The following is a 19,700-nucleotide window of genomic DNA, read 5'->3' as shown; positions in this document are numbered from 1 at the left end:
ACTTGGCGTACTTGCCGTTTCTCGCGGGTAGTGCTAGATGCACCCGAGGGTGAGACCCACGGTGTCCGTGTGGAGGACGTGACGCCACACTGGTCGCCTGCAGTGGTGAAGAGGGTTGGATGTCCCTAGTTTTAGCCACATGGAGCAACGTAATACCACTGCTCAGGGTCACGTGAAAACAATGGCCGTCTTTTTTTCGTAGAATTTAAGAACGGTAAAGAATTGGGCTTTTTGTTTCTCCAAGTTGTCTTTCTTGTTAAAGCTGTTTCAGAGTTGACTTTGCCCAAGATGATCTCTCTTCTTTTTGAAGTCCTAGTACTGAATAAACCACAAATTCATTTAGGTGTTTCCTCATCAATTTTTAGATTGTATTTTTAATAAGCGTGTTGAAAATTCTGATATACTTCACACCCGCGTATTCTAACATGTTATCTCATTTGTGTTATTCATTAAGGTCTCTATAATTTTTCTTAATTTTTTTTTAACGTTTATTTATTTTTGAGAGAGAGAAAGAGACAGAGTGTGAGCAGGGGAGGGTCGGAAGGAGCGGTAGACACAGAATCTGAAACAAGCTCCAGGCTCTGAGCTGTCAGCACAGGGCCCAACTCAGGGCTCAAACCCGTGACCCGTGAGATCATGACCTGGGCTGAAGTTGGATGCTTCTTAAGTAACTGAGCCACCCAGGCGCCCTGAGGTTTCTGTTATTTGAAGAATGTTAAAATAATGTGTATTACTTGAATTGACACCATAATTGACAAATTATTGAAGACTTAATTCTGGAGATCTTTCAGAAAAAGTGTTGAATCTCAGGAGAATGCTGGGAACACCAGACTACAAATCTCTTATGGACAACCCCTTTCAGATTTTTATCATACTGTCGTTCTCAAAACTGCCCCAGATCCATGTGTACAGTTTTTTAGTAAAAAATGTTCTGCAGCTAAAGATAATTTGGTGAATGGCACACATACTAAAACACCAAAAGCATTCTAATCATTGACTGAATGTTTTCATCACTTAAAATGTAAGGAAATATTCTGTGTTTATAGCTGGGTTGGGAAGCGGGGTCTGGCAAGGTCTCTGGAACAGTGGAAGAAATGGCCTTTTTTTACCCTCTGTTTTTAAAATTATGGACATAACCTGCTATCACTAAGACAAACTATTATAAGATGTATATTTTTAGAGTTACTCTCCATTTCTAAGTTTGGGTTTCTGGTTCACTAAACTAGCCTTCCTTAAACAAGTTGATTACCCTGAAAAAAACACGCCTTCAGTCACGCACCATGTGTTACCCTAAAGTGGATGCACTATTAACACAGCTCAGTGCTTGCTTGCTAAAGACAGACTTGATTTTAAAAAGTGATTGAAGTTGACATTATATTTTATAGAATTTTCTCTAAGTGGAATCATAACCTTTCACCTGTGATTATTTTGAGATTCACTCATGTTGTGTCCGTACTTTTTTCTTTTTAAGTGTACGTATTTATTTTGAGAGGGAGTGAGTGGGGAAGGGGCAGAGAGAGAGGGAGGGAGAGAATCCCAAGCAGGTTCCGCGATGTCAGTGAAGAGCCTTACACAGGACTCTCTCCCATGAACTGTGAGGTCATGACCTGAGCCAAAAACCAAGAGTCGGTTGCTTAACTGACTGAGCCACCCAGGCACCTCTGTCTTCTTTCTTTTTATTGCTAACTAGTATTCCATGGTAGGGCTATCCTATGATTGTTTCTCTTTTCACTTTTTGACGGACATTTGGGTTGTTCCAAATTTCGACTTTGTGTAGACATGTGCTTTCATTTTTCTTGGATACCCTAAGAATTCAGTAACCCAGAAATGTTCTAAATGTTTCCGGACTGATGACTGCTTCTGCTGCCTTTCTCCTTATTTTTCTAAATGACGTGAAGCAAAGTACTCATTTTTTATGGGGGAAAAATACTTTAACTACCAGATATATATTATCTTAAAGTGTCTTTTTCACCCTGTGGGGAAGGATACTGCTATTTAAGCGACTGGAGGGAAACGTAAAAAGGGCCAGTGGCTTCTGGCGAGACCCCAAGTCCATAAAAGTCCACGACGTAACGAGGGCCAACTTGAGTTTGCCCTCACAAGCCACCCCGGAAAGTTCCCTTTGGACCAAGCTGGGACCATGCGTGTTACTCACAGTGTAGATAGCTGTGACTCCCAATGTGTCTGTGCCACATTAGCTAAGATTTAGAAGCTCGCTGGGAAAAGCTGCCGCATTTTTTTATTATTACAGAAGAAAAAGAGCTAAAAATACTTGCTTCATTTAGAAAAAGTCAAATGCTCTAAAAGAACTTTTTGACCTTTGAAATACAGAAGCATGATTAAATTTTGGCCAAATTTCCTATAACTTGTTTCTCCGTTTTTGAAAGTCTGTCAAACTATTTATTCTAACTACCTTTGGGAAAAAGAGAAGCTTAACAAACTTGTATTTTTAGCTTAGTATTCTAATTTTAGGCATTTGTTCACAGTAAAAGACTCCTTAGAGATAGACATAACTTTCAACATGAAGTGTTTCAACTGAAATCAGTTTTTATAGACGATCCAGTTATGTCCCCAAACTTGTTTTGAAACGTCTATGCCAGATTCACTGTCCATATTTGTCCAGAGTGAGTTCTGCTAAAACCACTTTATTGCACTAGAGTAGGCTTATTCTATACAGGTTCGTATCGATGCATGCAGGCGTAGTTTTAAATGCCGTATAATGGACAAAAGGTTTCTGTGGAATATATTTTGTGACTAAAACATTCAGCTTATGTAGCTTTTTTCATACCTATCCAGTTATAATTATTTTTCTCTAAAGTCACTTGCAAAAGGTTTATATGGCTCTGAAACACAGTTCAGTATTGTACCGCTAAAATTCTTAATTTTACATAAGTTGGTTCACTTTCACATTTCCATTTCTTGGCCAAGGGTACAAGCAGTTGTAAGCTTGCTTTCAGTGAAAAGCCAGGATTTATCAGTCCCCGCTGACTCCACAGGCCCTTTCCTCCAGAATCTGACGAGGCAGAGCATGGAGTCAACCACTTCCCCAAATTTCCGTGTCACCTCTGAGGCCTGCCTTCACAGGACTCTCTGTGTGGGTGTGTGGTGCGTGCACGTGTGTTTGTGCGGGAAGCACATAGGTTGTTCTCTTTGCGTTCAGTTGAGCTCCAGTCATAAGTTAAGGGGGAAATAAGTTGGTCTGTTACCCTGCGTGAATGCGTAAATGCGTTTGGTTTCCTTCCCCTGTTTTTGACAGTTTGTTTCAAATATCAACAAAATTTTTCCATCTTCCTTACTGAACCCAGTGGAATAAATTATATTAACAGCAGATGGAAACACGAACATTGAGAATTAATGACTTGGGGAGGGGGCTACCAAGTTGACTTTAATTACTTAAAGCAGTTTTGTCTTCAGCAAATACTAGGCTGTGTTAAGATTATCCATTTTTGGGTAATATGTGTATAAGTACTTATACATCATTTATCCTCAGTAAAACTGTTCAGAAATTACGTAGGGCATTTAATCAAGTCTGTTCTTTTTGCTATGTCTAGAAGTTTCAAAACTGGGCTGAATATTCCTACCTTGCTTTGGTTTCTGTGATCTGTGTGTATATGTGTCACTGGCCTTAGCACGTTATGTTTGTTTTCATGCCGCTGGCAATGCTGACGCCCCCACCCCACCGACACCAGTGCAGTAAAATGGCATTTTCTCCTGAGCCTCTCGGACTCACTTCACATGAACCCGACACGGCCCCTGTCACGGCTCCCGCACAGATTGGACGAGAAGCGCGTCTCCGTGGTCCCTTGTAGCCCTCAGGCGGCTTCAGGCACATCTCCAGATGAACTTCTTTGCGAGTGTTGGCGGCGGGTCTGTGGTGGCCGCTGACAACAGCAGTTCAGCTGTCAGAGACCTCAGCCGACGAGATTCGGCAAAGTGGTAAAATCCAGAGTAGCAAAAACATGGAGAATCTGTGCCTGACAGTTAGCTTTAGCTTCATAAAACGATGTCGAAAAAGTGGGAACTTCATAAACAAAAGTAAAATAAAAATTGGTTAACATAAAAATCACAACCAATTTATTGGTTATTTTAGTAACGAGTCGGAGTAGTGTCATGTCCTGTGTTTGCTATGCAGAAACTGGTGCCTGCCTTCTTTGATAGGAAGTAGAAAGCAAATGAGGCTCTCTTTACAATCTTTGCAAGGTACTGCCGTGTTCTGACAGATCTACAGCTCCCTCCCTCACAGAACTCTAAGCATCAGCTTCATCTAGAGCTTACAATACTAGTCGTTTTCAAAGTTCTTCCTATTTACATCCTCATGTTTTAATGGCAGCATAAATTCTTCAGAGCCTCAGAAGTTAAGGTATTATGCTCCAAAACTGTCCATTCGTTCATTCATTCAGTGTGCCCTCAAGGAACAGAGGAGAAAGAAAGGAAGGAAGGAAGGTGGGAGGGAGGGAGGAACGAACTACAATATTGTGTGATAAGTGTTAAGATCATGTTATACCTGTGCTCAAACTGTTACAGACGTAACCTCTCTCTGTCCAGTCTGTCCGAAGATGGAGATGGGATCATGGCAGAGAGCTCCCCTCCCCGGGGAAGGGAACAGAGTCTTAGATAACAGGGAAGAGAGCAAAGCGCCCTAGTCGAAAGGCGGGTGTGGACAGCAGGGCCGTGCTACAGACCCTCGCAGTTCTGAAGTTCTGGTCACTCAGCGGGAGGGGTTGGCAAGGGTGGAGAGCATGGACAGGAGTCAGATGCACCGAGTCCCCAGAGGCTGCTGGGAGAGTGGCTTGGCCTTCGGCAGGGACAGGGGAGACTCGGGGACGAGTTAAGAAGAGGAGTGCGACTGGGGAGAGCTTTGCGAGAGGAGGAGGCAGAAAGCCAGACGCCTGGACGGCCTGTGCGTTCCTACTGATGTGGGACAGACGTTTGGATGACCTTGACTGCGTCGGGCTTGAGAGCGTGTGCCGGGTGTGGGGCAGTGACGGTGGGGACGTGAGAAAACAGAACATCACAGAGTGGGACTGTGGCCGTTCAAGGCCAGAGACCCCATCGATTTAGACTAGTCTGGACAGTTGTGTGTTTCTCTGGCATTTCTTAGCAATCCTTTTGTGGAAATGAAGGAAGCGCGTGTGTGGTACTGACTCACGGTGTCAGTTTGCTGTGAGGGGGCCTCTTGGGTATTTCAGACGATCGGCTCAGAGCTCGGGCTTGTATCCCTGCGTCATTACTCACGGTGGCCAAGACCTGAGATCTGTCGAAGTGTCCATTTAGCTGTCCACCACTTGCCAACCTGAGTGTCCTTTGATAGTTGAGTGGATGAAGGGGTGTGTGTGTGTGTGTGTGTGTGTGTGTGTGTGTGTGAATCCTGCCATTGGTGACAGCACGGATGCACCTGCAAAGTGTTGTGCTAAGTGAGAGAAGTCAGTCAGAGAGACAAATACCGCATGTTCTCCTTACGAAGTGGAATCTAAAAACCAAAACAAAAGCCAAGTTTGTAGATAAAGGGAACACATTGGGGGTTGGGGGATGGGGACCAAAAGGTACAAACTTCCAGGTATAAAATAGGTCATGGTGACTACAGTTAATAATTAATGGGATAATAATCGCATATTTAAAAGTTGCTAAAAGAATAAATATTAAACGTCCTCATCACAAGAAAAAAAAAACATAGCTGTTTAGGGATGGTATCTACTCAGGTGATTGTGGGGGTCACTTCACAATGTGTACTAATGCTGAGTCTTTATGTTACACACTGGAGATTAATGTCGTGTGTTACTTACACCTGAGGGATTTTTTTAATGGGAAAAAAAGGGGGAAGCCACTCAACTGGAACAGGAGGAGAGGGGAGGTGGGTGGAGGTCACACAGGAAGCTGGTGGGCAGAGCACTTGTGGTCCCAGAAGGCAGGAGGAGTGTGTGTGAGATTTCTGAGGGAGGACTGTCCGTGCCTGCTCCGGGGTGACGCAGAGGGGTTTAGGGGTTGAAGCACAGTGGTGGTCACTTTTACTGCAATTCAGAGATCCAAGAGTTTGGTGACAGATGATTAGGTAGGCGTTGTGCACAGGTGTGACCCAGGGTGAGCCAGTGCACTGAAGTGACACAGTGATCACTGTCCCAAACGTGACTCGAGGTTTTAGAGGTAGGTTTGGTCTTAAACCACACAGTCTCAGCTGTACAAGTGGGTGACGGAGGTGGGTGTGGGTCATTGGAATCTGGAAGATTGAGGAGCAGTCCTGTTGAGCGAATCATTCACTTGGTAATTGATGTGTAAGTAACCAGACATAACAGCGTGTCTTATAACTACGTAGCACTGAAGTAGTGATGAGCATGAGTGGTAATTTAAGATATTTGCAACTACATTATGATATGAACATGTTTTTCATTGATGGAAAGTCAGAGGGTATAACAAATACTGCTGTTTAGTTGCCTGTATTTGTAACTGAAGAAAATGCTAAATTGCAGTTGAAAGTTGGTGAAAAATAAAGGTGGCATTTTCTTTTCTTCACCCAAGTTCACAGACCCTCTGCATTCTGTCATGATCTTCCGGTTAAGAAACCCCCGTTCGTAGGCTGTTGTATTCAGCAGGCGTAGCCCTGGTCCAGTGGGAGGTGGTGCAGGCTCAGACTGCAGAGGAGGGAGGAGGGTGCGCTCTGCGGGGGCGGCGTCCTTTGGAGTCAAAAGCCACATTTCAAGTCAAACCAGAAAGCCAAGAGAGAGGAAGCTGCACACCTGAGCTTTAGGAGAGCTTGAGAGGCAGGGCGGGGACCCAAGGGGAGTAGAGGAGAAAGGACAGAGCAGCAGAGAGAGGTGCATGGCCTCGGCCGGCCGGGCTTGTCTGGGTGCGCGGGTGCAACCCCAAGTCCAGCAGAGAGACAATAGCGGCTGCTCAGAAACCCTCCGATGGCGTGTTTCTGACTTTATTCCTGGTGCAGACTCAGAGGACAGTTGGCGCGTAGAAGTAAACTTGAAGAATTCTTTTTCGGGAGACCAGAGTTGCCGTCGTGCCCGGTTGGGCGGGCTTGGGAGTGTCTGCCAGAGTAAGAAAAAATAACAAAATGAAGTTAGGTAGGAAAGTGTGTACATTTGGGGGATAATAAGACTAGATCAACTTTGAATTTATGCAACTTAATTTTTAGTCATTGGAAATGCATGTGAGAACTTGGTCTTTCTGACCAGGAAAACTGTTAGCTTTGAAGTAGACAGTTTAACACTTGAACTTTGTATGTACTTGGCCCCCTAGTGTGCGTTTTATTCCTTTCATTCGAACAGTACATCTGTTGTCAGTAGACTAATTCTGTTTGGTTTTTTTCTCTAGGAATTAGCTCTTCGTAGCCAGTTACCAACACTGGACCAGGAAGGTGGGACTCAGAACCCAGTGCCTTCGCCTGGGATGTCTCAGGAGCTGAGGACAATGACGACCACTAGCTCCGATCCCTTTCTTAACAGGTGGGTGAGGGCTGTTCCCGGCCACTGAGAAGGGGAACAGCTTCAGGAGCGTCGGGGGGGACGCCAAACAGCATTGCTGTAAATGGTGAAGACAGTGGAACTCCAGGTTCAGAGCCGGCTCCCGTGGGAGGACATGGCCCGTGGGGACCTGGGGACACATTCCCAGTCACGTGTTGGCTTCTGTCTGTTGACTGATGGTGACTTAACACCACAGAGTTGGCGGGCACATGCGTGCCCTTCCACGATGAACGTGGTCCTAAACGTACTCAGGCCTGCGTTGGAAGGATCCTGGGCAGGAGTTTCCCACATGAGTGTGGGCCCTGCGCTTTCGCTACAGGAAGTTCAAGGACATGAAACATAAGGTTGTGCCTTTTGTAAAAACACACAGCTATCAAAGATACTGCTTCAAACTCACGCAGCCCACAGGTCCTTTTCAGTGAGTTCACCCAGATGGGTTTCCGGCAGAAATGTCGGTGCCGTGTATGAAAGCAGGTCACACTCAATGCCAGGAAAACCGTTTACAACTAAGGCTTGACTACAGGTCATTCTTCTGGGTTGCAAAATATTTATGGAATTTCGGTTTTTAAAAATAAGGAACAAACGCTGTCTTGTCTGTGTACTTTTACTTTTGGTTTTGTGTGTGTGTGTGTGTGTGTGTGTTTAACCAGTTCGAAGCAATGCACTTTTTAAACCATTTAAAAAATGCTTTGGTTTAGGAAAGCTATTGTACCGTGCTTCCAGTTAGCACCAGCTAAGCTGAAAACTTCATGATCTTAGAAAAACAAAATTTCTCTCATGTGACCAAAATACTTAGTACCGTAGAAATCCCATGGTTTGCTTGGTGGTAAGATTGGCACTGGTGCCCTGCTTCCCAGGCTTGATTTCGAAGGCCATCGAGAATGTATTTCAAGTTTGTATTGGCTCCTTTGACACATCCAGTTTAAAGTTGGGCCAGAAGTTGAGTGTATTTACACAAGATTGCAGTTGTGAACTTAAACGAGGTTAATTTGGAAAGGTTGAAGCCAGAACTTTGTTTTTTCCCCACAAGGAAAATCCGGATCGGTAGAATCCAGGGCCCATTTGGAGACCTGTGTTGGCCCCGGGGTACAATTGGACCGTAGGGATGCAGGTGGACGGCATGTCCTTCTGGCAGCTGTTCGTGAAGATTCTCTTAGAACTTCACTGAAGGCTGGGCTGTAGTTTGAGACTTTCCTGGTAAAGGTCACGGGGTGTCCGATCATCCATGCTGCTGTTGTGGGGGCAGTCCTTTCTCCACTCGGTGAAGTACCCCAGCTTCTAAAGCCCGTCTCACTGTAGCATTTCTCTTAGAGAAACTGGATGGCTTCCCTGTTGTCTAGTGTTCAATTCAAACGTATCTTAGCTCCAGACACTTGGGACCCCACCTTGCCACCATGCTGACTCTTGTCCCTCGTGTGGCATCCCGTGTCCCCTCTGCCCTGACACCCTCGGAGGTCAGGTTCGTGTCCTCTCCATAGACTTTTCCACACCCCTCTCTTCGCTCTAAAAACACTTTGCTCACTTAACGCCGGAGTGTGATTCGTCACCGTGTTTGTTCACCTCCCTCCTTGATGTCGTGAGCCTCTCAGAAAGCATCATTCGTAGGTTTTTGTTGTTCCCTCTCTGTCTTCGGGGCCTGGGCTCAGGCCCATCCCGTGGGAGCAGGTGCCCAGGGAGCATGTGTGAGGTGGTGGGCTGCAGGCCCCAGGAGTGTGGGCTCCTCGGGAAGAGTTGTGCATGGCCCCGTGAGTCAGCCCTTTGCCCCCGAGTGCCCTGTGCGTGGTGCGTGCGTGCGCTTTTGGTGGAAGGGAAACCGAGCATATCCTGAGGGAGGCCTGCTCCAAGGCAGCTGTATCTTACACAGACGGTCTCAGACGCTCATCTGTGCTTTCTTGTATCTCTGTGAGGCTTTCGCGTCTTGCCAGAATCTGGCAGAAGCGTCGGAGTAATCCAGCAGTTTCGGGGGGTGCAGGGTTGGGGGGAGGACAGAGCACCTGCATCAGGTAATAAGGGAGGAAATGTGGGGAGATTGGGTGTTCAACCCCGAGTGACTGTGAAAGCTGGTTTTTATAGCTTTAGGTGGGTTTTTTGGTGTACTTTTGTGTGAGCTAAAGAGCTGCCCAAGTGTCCAGGCGTTGAGAAAAGTTACGGTTCGCATCCCTGTCAGAGACCATCAGGAACCCCACTTTACCATAGATTTTTAAAAATTAGTAGTCCCAGATTTTACTGTCCATGCCAGCTGCTGGGAGTGCCACGAGCTCAGGACGATGTTCTGTTCACGCAGCCAGTGAGGAGATCTACCGTACTGTGTGCTCAAGCAGGCAGTGAGATCTCCTGCTGTGTGCTCACACAGGCACTGAGGATATTTAGGCTAGACTGTGTGCTCATGCGGGCAGTGAGGGGAGATCGTGTGTTCATGTGGGCAATGAAGACTGACTGTGTTTAACTTCATTAGCCTAAAGTTAAAATCTTGATTCATGTTTTTGTTTTTCCCCAGGGTGTGTGCCCTGTAGTTGTTTTCCAGCCCTTTAGCTGGAACGATAAGGGTTCCGGTCTTAAGCTGAGGTGTTTGGGGTTTTTTCCCCTACACAGAAGCAAGGAGATTTGGTTAAGGAAATTCTCACCTTGTCGGCGGTGACTCCGTGTGTTTTGGCCCAGTCCAAAAGGAGTTCTGGTTCTTTGTCTTGGGTTGGTGTTTCCTTCGCTTGAACTCTGCACGGGCTGGGGATCTGAGTGTAGTGCCAACCTGTCTCGCCAGTACCTGGAGTTGCATTTTGACTCGATGCCTGTGCTGTCCCACCTGGGAGATTGAGACCTTGAAATAAGCAGACTGTGTGCACCCAATCCACCCCCCCACCCCCCCACCCCCCCCAGACAGAGATGGTGTTGCAGAGAGAATACCTACACAGAGAATTTCTGTCATCTAGGAAAACTGTGGCTGTATGTTTTTTTCTTTTCTTTTCCTTAATGCTTATTTAATTTTGAGATAGAGAAAGAGAGCAGAGGAGGGGCAGAGAGAGAGGAAGAGAGAATCCCAAGCAGACTTGGCACTTTCGGCACAGAGCCTGACGCAGGACTCAAACCCACGAACCGTGGGATCATGGCCTGAACTGAAGTCGGATGTTCAACCGACTGAACCAACCAGGCACCCTCTTCTTTTCTTTTCTTGCCACCTGACCCAGGACCTTCAGAGTGGTTTGGGTTCCTTAAAGCTGCCAGCTTCAGTCAGGGTTAACTTGTCTGGGGCACCTGGGTGGCTCAGTTAAGCATCCAGCTGTTGCTTTAGGCTCAGGTCATGATGTCACCGTTCATGAGTTTGAGCCCCATGTCAGGCTGTGTGCTGATGGTAGTGCAGCCTGCTTGGGATTCTCTCTGTCCCTCCCCTACTTGTGCTCACACATGAAATCAATCTCTCTCTCTCTCTCTCTCTCTCTCTCTCTCTCAAATAAATAAACAGACTTTGAAAGAAAAGGATGAACTGGTCTGCCTCCCTTCCCTCCAGGGCTGTGTAAGATCCCAAAGGAGGAGGGGCTCGTTTCTTACGCTGCAGGGATGGTTACTCGTCATCTTGGAGAACCGTTTTGGTCCTCAGCAGGCGTTCCATGTTTACCTGGAAATCATTGGAAACCCTCGTGTTGCTCTGTAACTGTCCTGTTTTGTAGTGGCACCTACCACTCCCGCGATGAGAGTACAGACAGCGGACTGAGCATGAGCAGCTACAGCGTCCCTCGAACCCCTGACGACTTCTTGAACAGTGTTGATGAGATGGACACAGGTGGGTGTGCTTCATTCTTAGCGATCCGTCAGCAAGACACGGCAGGTCTCTCAAGCTGCTGTGAGCAAAGGCAGTTCAGTTCGGAAGAAAACCGGTTAAGGGGCACCTGCGGGGCTCAGTCAGGTAACATCTCACTTCAGCTCAGGCCGTGGTTTCGTGGTTCACGGGTTCAAGCCCCGAATCGGGCTGTGTGCCAACAGCATGGAGCCTGCTGGGGATTCTCTCTCCCACTCTCTCTGTCCCTCCATAGCTCGTGTTCTCTCTCTCAAAATAAGTAAATACCCTTAAAAAAGTAAAACCAGCTAAAATCCTGAAAACTTGATTCAGGTCAAGCCTGCTTTGTTTCTCCATGGCACTTTGTAATCTGTTTCCCAGTTTTCAAATATCCTGGACGACTTAGCTCTGATGACGACTGGTGATGTGACCTATCTTAGCACTTACATATTGAGTTTAGCTGGCAAGGCCTTTGAGGACCCTCTCTGATGACTCAGTGTATTTCTTTCCTTCTCTTGTCTTTTTTTTTCCTTTCCTCCCCTCCCTTCCTTTAAAAAACTTTTTTTTTTTTTTAAACATTATTCATTTTTGAGACACAGAGCATGAGCAAGGGAGGAGGGGCAGAGAGGGAGACACAGAATCGGAAGCGGGTCTCGGCGAACCCACGAACTGTGAGATCATGAGCTGAGCTGAAGTCGGACGCTCAACTGACTGAGCCCCCTGGCGTCCTGATGGCTCGTGTTCTTAATCTTGGAGAGAGACTTCTGTCTGCGATCCGCTCGCCCTCTATCGAATGCGACTCGGTGTGCGCCTGCCCCTTCCCTGAGGGTTCTGCTCCAACTTAGGTGTCAGGGGCTCAGAAAACCAGGGGGAAAGACGAGGCTGTGGGGCTCACCTGCTTACTGTCAGAATAGCTGCGGGGCATCTTGCAGGAGCCGAGAAGGGTAATCAGGGAACTGGCGAGCACCGATGACCCTGGAGTTGGCAGCGAGCGCAGGGCATGCACTGGCCGAGAGACGGAGCGGCCCCCCGGTGGCTCCAGCAGCCGGGTTCCCTTGCTGGCGGGTCGCTCATGCAGCTCACGGCTTCAGTGCTCCTGAGAGTGCGCCCTGCCACCTTCTTTGCTTCCCTCAGACTCTGGCCCCCCTTCCCGTGCCCACGCTTGAGACCCATCTCATGCCCAGCACGCTTCCCCTGCCCCTCCCCCTCCCCCTCCGCTCTTCTCCAAACCCCTGTGCCCTCCATGCTCTGTGCTGCTTTCCCGGGAGGTATGTGCCCGGGAGCTCTAAGGAATGCGAAAGTGGTCATGCTCCAAAAAAGGTTTCCTGGCCAGGTAAATCAGGGAACCCTTAGAGGGAAGGCAAGGGAGGTTATTTATTCACGGGCTTCTGGGAGGCTTGTTTTGCCGTGAGGAACGGGAATCTCCAAGGCCGGAATAGAGTTTTCATCCAGTCCTTTTACACTAGTGCTCCCCAGGGTGTAACACTGAATCCCATACAACAGGAGGATCGCAGAGAGAAGTCTCTCTCCAGGTTTAAGATTACAAGTCATTGGAGAGGGTCCTCAAGTGCCTTGCCAGCTAACTCAGTATTTTAAGTGCTGAAATAAGTCACCTTACCAGTTTTGGTCAAAGAGCGCTTAAGCTGTCCGCCCTGTTTTAAAACCGGGAAAACCTCAATTTCAACCTGCCGTAAAGTGTGCCTAAATTCACTCCACATTTATCACTTTTACATTTATGTCACTTAGTGGTTCCTCTCTAGAAGAGCATCCAGTAGCGATGCACGTGTGTGACGTACATGTTCTTCCTATTACTGGAGATAGTTTTTCAAGGGATTTCGGTTTTTCCCGTGACCCCCTTCAGTGCTCAGTACATGGTAACAAGCAGTCAAGCTGCGGCTTTAGTATCTGAACCCATGTTGAAGCAAAAGTAAACTTGGCATTATTTTGTCTTCGGTGAGTTGTTCAGCCTGAAATAAACTCTGGGCATCAGTTCGGGGCTGAGTCCGGCGTGTCTGAAGGCTCACGTCGCACAACTCTGATGTCCGCTTTTCAAACCCGACTCTCTCCTCTCCCTCCCAATTAGGCGACACTATCAACCAAAGCACCCTCCCCTCTCAGCAGAACCGCTTCCCAGACTACCTAGAAGCCATTCCTGGGACGAACGTGGACCTCGGGACGCTGGAGGGGGACGGGATGAACATAGAGGGGGAAGAGCTGATGCCTAGTCTGCAGGAAGCCCTGAGCTCAGACATCCTCAACGACATGGAGTCCGTGCTGGCCGCCACCAAGCTCGACAAAGAAAGCTTTCTCACATGGCTATAGAGCCCTCAGGTAGACCGAATTCCAAACCTGTGAAGGATCTGAGGAGATGTGCCCGAAATTTCCAGGCATAGCCGGTCGCAGTCTTGTGGCTGATACAGAGAATGATGAACAGACGTCCAGCAAGATTCTCTCACCCACTGTCTCGCTCTTCCTTGTCCGTTGCTGCTGTTAATATATTGCTGACCTCTATCCTAGTTGGCCCTAAAGACTCGAGACTTTTGTTGTTTCTTTTGCTACTATAACTACTGTTCGTTTTGGGGGCTGGGGGAAGTGAGCCTGTTTGGACGATGGACGCCTTTCCTTTTGCCCAGTTAGACACTCGCCCATCACCCTAACCGAATACTCAGACTTGGAACTCGGATGCTTCGTGTCACAGCATTTACTCTGTCGGGCAGTTGTTTCTTCAGCTGCGTGTGGTGTGGCCAGTGGAAAACCACAACTGGCTCGTCTGCCAGGCCAGGAATGTCGGGTCTGATGTTACGTACTTCGCGCAGATTTGATGAGCTAGCTGAAACCGAGGCTGAAGACTGTTTTACTTTCAGTGTTTTTTTTTCCCTCCTAGTGTTCTCGTTAGTCACATAGTGACCTTGATTTTATTTTAGGAGCTTATAAGGCATGAGAGAGTTTTTTCCATAGAAATATATTAATTATTGCCACATACTCTAGTATAGGTTTGGGTGGGTTTATTGTGGGTTTGCTTCTTGTTTGTTTGTTTCCGTTTTGATTGGTTGGGTTGTGTTTTTGTTTTGTTTTGGTTTTGTTTTTGCCCCCACCCCCACCCCCCAACCTAGACAAATTACCATAGTAGCGAAGAATCTGTTTATAGTTGTATCTCGGGGCGGCTATTGTAGTGCCTTTGGTAAAAATCTACATTTCCTGATTTTTTTAACATCTTATTTAAATCATGATTATCTGCTCTCTCTATATATACCCACACACACACACTTATAATCTTTGTAATAGTGTGATAGCAGAATGTATCTTTTTTTTTAAGGTTTCCCTACTTTCCAATTTATTTTAAAATGGTAGTTTTGAATGTATGCATTTAGAATACATGACTAGTAGTTTATATTTCAGAGGTAGTTTAAACCTGGTTGGGGCAGTCTGCAGACATTTGGGTAGTTTAGTATTCTAGAAAGGGCTGTTTTTACGTAGAGTGTTGAGAGGAGCACAGTCTGCCCTCTGGCACACAGTATTGTCTGATGAATTTGAAAGAAGAAAACAAGATAGGGCTTTATTTTCCCCTTGATAATCCCTGGGACTAATTTTAAGCTTTGATGGGAAATCACTGAATAGGTTCATAATATACGTGACAGAGGTAAGCTTTACATAGTGGTTTTCCTTCCTTTAGCTTTGGAAATTTACCTTCGCCCTAGTTTTGGGAGTAAATTCTAGTACCTTAGTTCTCATTTGTAACAAACACATTAAAGACTACATGGAAATATTGCCTACAAGATAGTTCTTAAAAGACTTGCTCCTACTTCTGTATGCTGAGAACTGACCCTGGACAGTACATAGAATTCTGTCGAGGTTGTGAGTTAGCTGGTAAAGTGATCAGATTTAAGAAATGTATATCGGTAGTTGAGTTTAGCAAAGAAATAGAGATAATCCTGATTATACTTTTATTTTTACAGGAAGAGATATAACTAGAGTATGTGTCTACAGGAGTCATAATGGTTTCCAAAGAGTATTTTTTAAAGGAACAAAATGAGCATGAATCAACTCTTCAGTATAAGCTATGAAGGTAATAGTTGGTTGTGAATTATAGTGGCACCAGCTAGCGCCTCTGTGATTAAGGGTCTTTCGTTGTTTCTAGAATAAGCCCTTATTTTCAAGGGCTCATGACAGACATAGAAATCTATTTTCCTGGCTAAAACTGTTAATGGAAGATACGCTTGGGAAGATAGATTTTTTTTTTTTTTTTTTTAATTACAAAATCAGAGTATTTTGACCCTTCAGTTTAGAGGAGAGCAGAAGTCAGGAGTGAGACATTTTAGATTAAGTACCTCCAGTGCTCAAACATGCAGTCGCTGTGCTGTACATAATGATCCTTAGGTTGATCATTTGCAATTACTGGTTCTAAGGGTTTTATTAAGAAAACAACAGAAAGAGCAAATCTTGACTTACCTGAGGGGAAATGGCCACTGTGCAGATTCACTGATTTTTTTTTTTTTAAGAGCAATAATGAAATTGTACCTAGGATGCATAATTGAGTAAATGGACGATCCAGCATGTTGTTTTTTCTCTTGTGCTGAAGGTCAGAGCTACTCGGAAGGCACTCCCAGTTTGCCAGTAAGCTGCATCTGAAACAGCCACAGAGTAGGCTTAGGCCCGGGGGCGGGGGGCGGGGTGGGGGGGCATGGCAGGGGTCTCGAGGACTCAGTGGGACCTTGGTAGAGGACTTGATGAATTTCTTTTTCTTCCATAAAGACTGGTCCTGCAACTCGCTGTCATTAAACGTGGTTGTTCCTAAAGTTTCAGTCACTTCAGTACAGCCACAAAACAGGAATAGGAGTTCTTGTCGCCTCGACTTTAGCTCGCCTGGTTACACCTTGGTGCTGAGGCACCTGACGGCCGCCATATTTGACCTTGTTATACCCTCTGTACTGATGACCTGACAGAGACCTAGGAGTCCTTCCTCTGATCACAGCGTTGATGTGGCCTTTCTTGTTGTATGTCCTCGTTCCTAACGTAAAAGTGTTTAAGTGCTTCCTGGTTGTATCGGGTAGCGTTGGGATAAGATTTTAACTGGGTATTCTTGAATTGCTTTCACAATAAACCAATTTTATAATCTTTAAATTTATCAGCTTTTTACATTCTGTGTTCTTTTCAGTTAGGGCTTCTTAGAGCTACTCACACTTGATGGAACGTGTTGATTTGGGTTTCAGATTTTCCAAAGCACTATGTGTGGTCATAACTATTTTCTAATAAATATAGTGTCTTTTTTTAAAAAAGAAAAAAAAGCATTAAGGAAGTGACTTTATATACAAATAATATTGTTTCAAGTATTCATATTAAATAGGTGCATTTTATTGGGAGCTTGGCAGAAACATTGAAAAATAACAGTAATTGATTGTAATTCATAACCCACACCAGTGTTGACACTCACAGTGAAAAAGCGAGAAGCGGTGTCCAATGACTGACAAGTGCGGAGTGTTCACATCTGAGAAGTGAGTACTCAGATGTATTTTATCTCCGGTAAGCATGTTTTTGTAAGGGTTGTGGGTGTGCCTATCTTAACAGTTGTCTTCTGTATCATGAAAAGTATTCTCCACAATTTAAATGTTTTATATTAGAGAATTCTTTAACGCACACTTGTGAAATGTACATATATAGTACCCATTACCTTTTTGTTATCTGTTTTAGATGTAAGAGCATGCTCAAATGTTAGGTACTTACATAAATTGTTACATTTTTTTTCTTATGTAATACTTTTTTGTTTATGTGGTTCAAATATATTCTTTCCTTAAACTCTTCTTTGGTGTTTTTAACAATTAATATATTTAAGACCTTTTGGCTTCTTACTGGTCTTCCAATAGAGCAAGTCCTAACGACAAGGAAATATAAAGTGATTATACTTGTGACCAGTAGACACGTTAAACTTAAGGCTGGTTTGGCTTTTGGACCTTTTGAAGCATGGATGTCATTCTTTGGGTTTTTGTTTAATTTTTTTTAATGTTTCATTTATTTTTGAGAGCAAGAGAGACAGAGCGTGAGCAGGGGAGGGGCAGAGAGAGAGGGAGACACAGAATCCGAAGCAGGCTCCAGGCTCCAAGCTGTCAGCACAGAGCCCGACACGGGGCTCGAACTCACAAACTGCGAGATCATGACCTGAGCCGAAGTCGGACGCTTAACTGACTGAGCCACCCAAGCGCCCCCAGACGTAATTCTTTGAATTTTATGTTGTGTGCTCTTCACGTGGACCACGGCCATTGTTGGTGGTGTTCAGAAGAAACTGAAAGGAGCTTTATGCAGTCTTTCAAAATAGCCTTTGGTTTTTCTTTCTCCACGGTATTTTCTCATGGTCTCCAAAATTTAAGACTTAGGTTAATGAAAATTATTAGTTACTGTTTTATAAATAATAACATTCACAAATTTAGGTGGTAGGTCCTGCACTTTGAATAAGAAGTAGATGTGATTGTCCTTGAAAATGATTTATTTCTGTGCTTGTGTATGTAGTAATATCTTTCAGTTAAACTGTCACACATCAGTATTGTGGAGGGAAATCTGAAAACTTCATCTTCTGTTATGTGTAATTTCTTTACAGTGGAGGAATCCTAATTTTGTGGCCCTGGAACCTTAGCTTTCCCCTTATCTTGTCCAACGTGTCGTGGTTGTGCCTCTCGGTTCAGAATCGAGCCTCGTGTGTGTAGCGTGGCCTGGCCCCCCTGGGGCTGCTCTGAGAGGCCATGCACTTGCCGGACAGCTGGAAGCCCAGTGATAGGAGTGCTGCCCTCACTCTGCATCCCGTGGGTCCTAATTGTACAATCTTTAAATAGTTGGTTTAGTGAGTGTGGCACAATACTCAGGAATATATTAATTTGGATGTGGGAAGAAGAGCCTCTAGGGAGAGCAAGGGTGTGCCTTCTAAGTGTTTGGGGAAGGGTTCGGTGTCTTAACTGAGAACCTGATGTGCAGTAATTTACTTTTTTTTTTTTTTTTAAGATAGACCCAGAACTACAGTAAAATATGCCAGTAAGTGAATTGCTTAGCTGGTGAACAGAAAAATGGTTTTCCAGAGAAAGAAAGAACAGTAACTAGTAAGCCTACGTGATGACCGCGGGAGTGGTCAGTAGACCTGTGAGTCCTGTTCAGTGCCCGCGGCCGCTATCCTGTCAGCTGAGGTCCTCCCCGAGGACCCCATCACGTCTCCTTACCTTCTGCGAGAACAGCCAGCCATCCCTGTCCTGGGAACCACAGGTTATGTTAGCTTTATATTCAGTTTTGTAAGTCTGGCTTGCCAGGTAAATTTGTGTGCTGTGGGGAACCGGCCGCGTGTCGTCTCGCTTTACTCTTTGGACACGGAGTTGCTCTGTGTCACTGATCACAAGAAACTTCGTAAAGGTTTGTCTTTTTCAATTAAAAATCTAATTAATTAGAAATGAAATTGAAATTGAATTCCATGATATCACTTACTGCAGTTTTTCCGCATCACACATGGAGTATTTTTGGCCATATTATCTGGATACAAAAAACTATGTAAAATTGATAACTTCCTGAGCGTAAACACAGCCAACATAATATGGTCACTGTTGAAAACAGGTGCAGAATAGAGGCATGGGCGAAACTAGGTGGTATTTTTTTTTTCATTTTTTTTTTTTTAACATTTATTTCTGTAGGAGAGAGAGAGCATGAGCAGGGGAAGAGCAGCGAAAGAGGGAGAGAGAGAGAGAGAGGGAGGGAGGGAGGGAGGGAGGGAGGGAGACACAGAATCCCAAGCAGGCTCCAGACTCCGAGCTGTCAGTACAGAGCCCAATGCCCTGTGAGACCATAACCTGAACGGAAGTCAGACGTTTAACCATCTGAGCCACCCAGGCGCCCGCCCCCAAAACAAGATGGTATTAAGAAGAGATTCTGAATTTTAAAATCTACCATATTTCAGCAGAAAACAAACTTCTGGACCAGGATACCTGACCTCCAAGCTGCTAGGAACCTGTTAGAAGTTTAGAAAACAACAACCAGAAAAAAGGGAAAAAATTGATTATCTGCCTGCTATTCAAAGCAGTATTTGGAGATACCTGAGCCAAGAGCCTACTTTGCAAAATCCCTAAACAGCTAATCTGGTGCTTAGAATGCCTTTTCCAAAAGGGGGAAACTATTAAAAACTAGCTACTCTAACTTTGTGATTAGTTAGTACTCCAAGTGGATGAGTGGACAGGTCTTGATTCTTAGTAAAAGGAACTTCTTTAAGAAAAAGAAGAAAATAGGATCTAAAGCAGGAGGATACCCTTAGTTAGCATGATATTGAAGCCTGCTGGCTTCTTAGGGTAGGATACACCTTTACCCGCATACTTCTTCCTGTCTTGTCCCCATGTGTATTTTATGAGGAAACTAGTTCCTGTGACCTCCACAGAGTCTACGAGTTAAACAGCACCTTTTGGATGGAGTTTGCGTTGTGGGATATTAGAAGTCACGTCTGAGTC

At 45.3% G+C, this 19,700-nt stretch overlaps 1 protein-coding gene across 8 annotated transcripts in view; it reads left to right on the top strand.

Annotated features, from left to right (window-relative positions):
- YAP1 (Yes1 associated transcriptional regulator) overlaps positions 1–17,033 on the top strand; it is a 112,539-nt gene extending 95,506 nt beyond the window's left edge. For all 8 annotated transcript variants that reach the window (XM_060604544.3, XM_060604548.3, XM_060604545.3 and 5 more), the window contains 3 exons: positions 7,318–7,448; positions 11,129–11,241; positions 13,319–17,033. In XM_060604544.3, coding sequence (XP_060460527.1) covers positions 7,318–7,448; positions 11,129–11,241; positions 13,319–13,557 — 483 coding nt within the window. In that variant the 3' untranslated portion in view covers positions 13,558–17,033. The remainder of the gene's footprint in view (positions 1–7,317; positions 7,449–11,128; positions 11,242–13,318) is intronic.
- Positions 17,034–19,700: the final 2,667 nt, after the last annotated feature.

Source organism: Panthera onca, chromosome D1 (genome assembly GCF_046562875.1).
Source record: "Panthera onca isolate mPanOnc1 chromosome D1, mPanOnc1 haplotype 2, whole genome shotgun sequence".
NCBI lineage: Eukaryota > Metazoa > Chordata > Mammalia > Carnivora > Felidae > Panthera > Panthera onca.
This window is presented reverse-complemented; position numbering and strand designations above follow the sequence as displayed.